We start from the raw sequence: 5,000 nt of genomic DNA on the forward strand, positions 1-5,000 counted from the left end.
AAATATAAAAAAATAAAAATAATAAAAAAAAAAAAAAAAAAAAAATTTATATTTTTAAAAAAAAAAAAAAAAAATAAAAAAAAAAAAAAAAAAAATTATAAATTTTAAAAATTTATTTTTTTTTTTTTTTTTTTTTTTTTTTTTTTTTCTTAAAAATAAATTCTATAATATGATTACATGATGTAATATAATAAAATCTACATGTAGGATTAAATTTTTAATTTACAATTCATTTTCTGAAGTAAAGGTGTTAGATTCTTCTAATAATATTCTGTCACTAGAACTGTCTCTCTTTTTTTTTCTTTTAGATTTTTTCTTTTTAGGTTTTTCTTTATCTAATTGATCAAGTTTTAGAGAAGATTTATAAAATTCTAAACCTTTTTTAAGATTTGAAGTTCCTTCAGTTTCTTCCAATTCTTCCATTTCTTTGTATGTATTATCTGTTGTTTTATCTTCACCTTGATTTCCTGTACTTGTAGATTCAGTAGAAGGACCTTCAGAACCTGATAATTCATCACTAGTAGATGCAGCACTTGTACTTCTAGATTGTTCTTTTAATGGTCCCATATATTTGTATAATTCTATTTCTAAATCTTGATCCTTGGTTTTTTCTTGTAATATGTCTTCTTCTGAAATAGCATCTAAGAAGTGGGCACTGTGTTGTTTTTCATTAACATGATGAGCATCTTCATCTACAGTTTCTTCATATGAAGCTTCATCCATAGTTTGTGGTTTATCAGTTTCATAAAGAACGTCTTGTTTTCTGTATCCAATACCATCATTAGATGTTTCTAATTGTACAGGTATTTCTGATATTTCTTCTAAGTTCTTCTTCTTTAATTGTTCATTGGTCTTAATGAAGCTATCGAAGTTGTATAAGGCGGTGAAAACTGAAAAAAAAAAAAAAAAAAAATAAATAAATATAAAAATAAATATAAATATAAATATAAAAATAAATATAAATAAATAAATAAATAAATAAATATATATATATATATATATATATTTATTTTTTTTTTTTTTTTTTTCATCAAATTATTTTCCTGATATTTTATTAATTCTTTTACCTTTTTCTCTGGAGAAAATATCGGAACTTTCGAAATCCAAATACATTGTACGCATTTTATCATATCTTGTACTTTTCATTAAGTTATCTATACCCTTTAATATACGATCTACTATATTTGGATGTATCATTCTGGATTTTATTAATTCAAATTCTTTTGGATAAAAACATGAAAGTTGTTCATAATAATATTCGTTAATATATAATACTGATATAATAGATATAAAATAAAGAACGAATTTTTCAGAACCCTTATTGTAATAAGTTACTAAAAATTCTATAATTGCATATTCAAAAAATGGACTACTAGGATTTGAAGATACTAAATTTGATAATCCTAAATATAATGATAAGAATGTTTCAGGAATATATATATTTCTTCTGTATAAAACGGATGGAACGTGTAATGAAGCTTTACTACAAGCACGTGAATATTTTATAGCCTTATTGTTTTTATATAAAAAGTTTCCTTTTAATAATGTTACACTCTTAAAAAATTTATGGATATATAATGAAGTATATCTTGTTAATGATATCATACTTTCCATATTTAATAATTGTCTAACTATGTTATAAGCCTCCACATGAGTAGATATTAATATACATAAGATACGGAAACCTCTGTGTATATCACTCTTTTCTGGTTTAACTGAATCATCTTTTGTAAGAATAAATTTTTCAATGATCTTACATAACTTTTCTGCAGCAATACCTTTCATTGTTTCTACATCGACTTCTAAATCTAAACTCTTTCTTACATTTTGGCACTGAACTAAAAATTTTAAAAAAAATTAACATAAAAAAAATATGTATAAGTATATATATAAATATGTATGTATGTATATATATATATATAGTTATTTATTTATTTATTCATTTATTTTTATATAAAATATATTCACGAAATAAATTAGTACATCCATATATTATATTATACAAATAAATAAATATATTTACTAATAATTTCTTTTCTTACTTTCACTGTTATCCTCTTTAAAGCTAAAATCGGTGATATTGTGGCTCAATTCTTTAACTGAAGGAAAAAAAATTAAAATAAATAAATAAATATATATAAATATATAAATATCAACCATAGCATCCTTTTATTAAAGCATCTCTAGGTTTCACAAATATTTTATTTTGTATTTTCTTATTTATTTCATCATGTATTATTTAATTATTCTTTTCCTTTAGCATACCTGACACTGGACTAATGGGAGCTCCACTTTTTTTAAAAACGAAGAAGAAATTATACAATTTATCTACAAAAAGGAAGAAACAAAACATAAAAAAAAATATAATAAAATAATAATTAAATAAACAAATAAATATTTTTACTATGATGATAAAGAGATACACAAATATATATTTTGATAAAACATATTTGGGTATATATATATATATATATATATTTTATATATATGATATATTACCAAATATGCTATATGTGTAGGTACTCAATTTAACAATTTCTTGAAGTTCAACTTTGTAATATGGATTGTTAGGTATATCATCATGGAATGATAAGAAGATCAAATTTTTGCTATTTAATTTCTTAAAACATTCTGTATCTAAATTTTGGACACTATCTAAATAATTTTTTGGTTTATATATATCGAATATAGGTACATTCCATACTGATTGAGGTTTGATTAAAGTAAAATCATTGTTAGTCATAAATTTTTTAAAATTATCCAAGTAAGGATTCTTTAATGATTCAAAAAGGAATTGTAAGTGGTCACATAAGTCTGCAGAAGGGTGTTTACTTTCTGTTTTCTTTTCACATGTTTTTCTAAGAAAGTCATCAATACATTTTAATATATTATTACTATTAGCACATTCTTTAGTATAATGTAATTTTATGTTATAAGTTGGGCATTGAACAGATATATCATTTGTACTTTCATTTTCTATGATAACTTTTAATAATTGTTTTCTTTGTTCATCTTCAACTGTTGAATATAAATTTTTTATAGCTGTCATTTGGGAACCAACCGAAGAAAGAAAAACTTTATATTCTTCTTTATTTAATTGATATTTTAAAAATTCTCCACTTTCACCATCTTTTATATTAGTTTTTATTAAGGGAGGTAGTATACAATATTTGTGAAATTCCTTAACTGGGAAATATGTATATTTACCTTGTGGTTCTACATCTCCAAAGTTATATGTAAAAAATAATCTTTGCTCTTTATCTAGAAATTTCATAACAGGATTTACAAATGGCTCTTCATATTCTTTTAAAAATTCAGATACCCATGATCTATTTAAGCAAGGTGTAAAATTATGAATGTTTTTATCTTTAAGATGCTTTGGAACTCGAAATTTCACAGACAAAAAATGTTCCACGAACCAGTAAAATTGTTCAGGTTCATCCACAAAATCTAAAAAGGACTATAATAAAATAATAAAAATAAATAAATAAATAAATAAAATAAAATAAAATAAAATAAATAAATAAATAAAATAAAATAAAATAAAATAAAATAAATAAATAAAGACATATAAAATTTACATACAAATATACATTTTAATATTACGATGTTCTAAATATATTAAATAATGAATTCATATTAAATATATACATAAAATAAAAGGAGTACACAAAAAGAATAAATTTTATGTACATATATATAAAAATATTTATGGTCACGTTTTTTTTTTTTTTTATGTACACATATATAAAAATAAAAAAAAAGTACACCTTTAGAAGTACAGTCAATATAATAATTTATTAAAAAAGAAAAAAAAAAATAAAATAACATATATATGTATGTCCATAATATGCATCATTTCATTCTTTTATTCATTTCAATTTCTCTTACTCCAGCGTCTGGGCCATTTCCTTTAAAATTATAATAAAGAGCAAAATTACAGTCTAAAAGGGTTTTTAATTTCTTTGTTACAAAACCGGCGAATACATCTTTTCCCCAAACTAAAAAAAAATAAAATAAAATAAAATAACACATGAATATATATAAATATATATATATATATTATATACTCAACTATCAATGCACTCGTACAATCATTTTGAAACAGTGTACTTTTTTTATTAAAAAAAAAAATATATTACCCTTGACGGTTGAAAATGATAAAAAAGTTATAATAAATAATGTTACTAAATGCTTACTACGCATATTTTTTAACTATATCATCCTAAAAAAAAGGAAAAGACAAATGAATATAATTTAAATATAAGTTCGTATATATATATATATATATATATATATATATATATATATATATATATATTAATATACACGTACATATTGTTATTGTGTAATTTTCCTTTTTTTACCTATAATATTATTTTTATTATGTTGGTCGTATTATTTAATATATATATTATTATATATAATATTATATATTTTTAATTATTATTTTTTTTATTTTTTTTTTTTTTTATTAAATTAAATCAAATCAAATCTAAAACCAAATATTAAAAAATTATAGTATTCATATTATAAATATATTATTACAATATATCATATGAACATAAATATATATTATATATATATATAAATATAATTAAAAATTAACAATTACTAAAAATTAAAGCATAGATAATGTATATGCATTATTATATAACGTATTCTTTTGTTAAAACACAAACAAAAAAATTGTAAAAAATAATTAAATAAAAATACTAAAATCTTAAAAATCTAAATCACATTAAACATATATATATTTATATATATACATATAATACATATGTATGTATGTATTTTTTTTTAAAGAAAAAAATTATAAAAGTTTTGGTTAACACGAAAAAACAAAACAGAACAAAACAAAACAAAACAAAAAAACATAAAAAACAAATTATAATGAACGAAAAAAAATGGGGCAATTAATTATACATAAGAAAAAAAAAAAAATTATAACACAAAAGTATAGCAAAAAGTTTTTTCTTCTTTTTTATCGTTTTTTTCAT

At 20.1% G+C, this 5,000-nt stretch overlaps 1 protein-coding gene across 1 annotated transcript; it reads right to left on the reverse strand.

The window, feature by feature from the left end:
* Window positions 1-222: 222 nt before the first annotated feature.
* PRSY57_0903500 (high molecular weight rhoptry protein 3) lies at window positions 223-4,206 on the reverse strand (the record flags this gene model as incomplete). Its single annotated transcript, XM_012907274.2, has 7 exons — window positions 223-890; window positions 1,068-1,838; window positions 2,043-2,099; window positions 2,266-2,328; window positions 2,500-3,460; window positions 3,892-4,001; window positions 4,143-4,206. The coding sequence occupies 7 exons, from the start codon at window positions 4,204-4,206 to the stop codon at window positions 223-225; spliced, it is 2,694 nt and encodes an 897-aa protein (XP_012762728.2).
* Window positions 4,207-5,000: the final 794 nt, after the last annotated feature.

Source organism: Plasmodium reichenowi, chromosome 9, assembly GCF_001601855.1.
Source record: "Plasmodium reichenowi strain SY57 chromosome 9, whole genome shotgun sequence".
In the NCBI taxonomy this organism is placed as follows: Eukaryota; Apicomplexa; class Aconoidasida; order Haemosporida; family Plasmodiidae; genus Plasmodium; species Plasmodium reichenowi.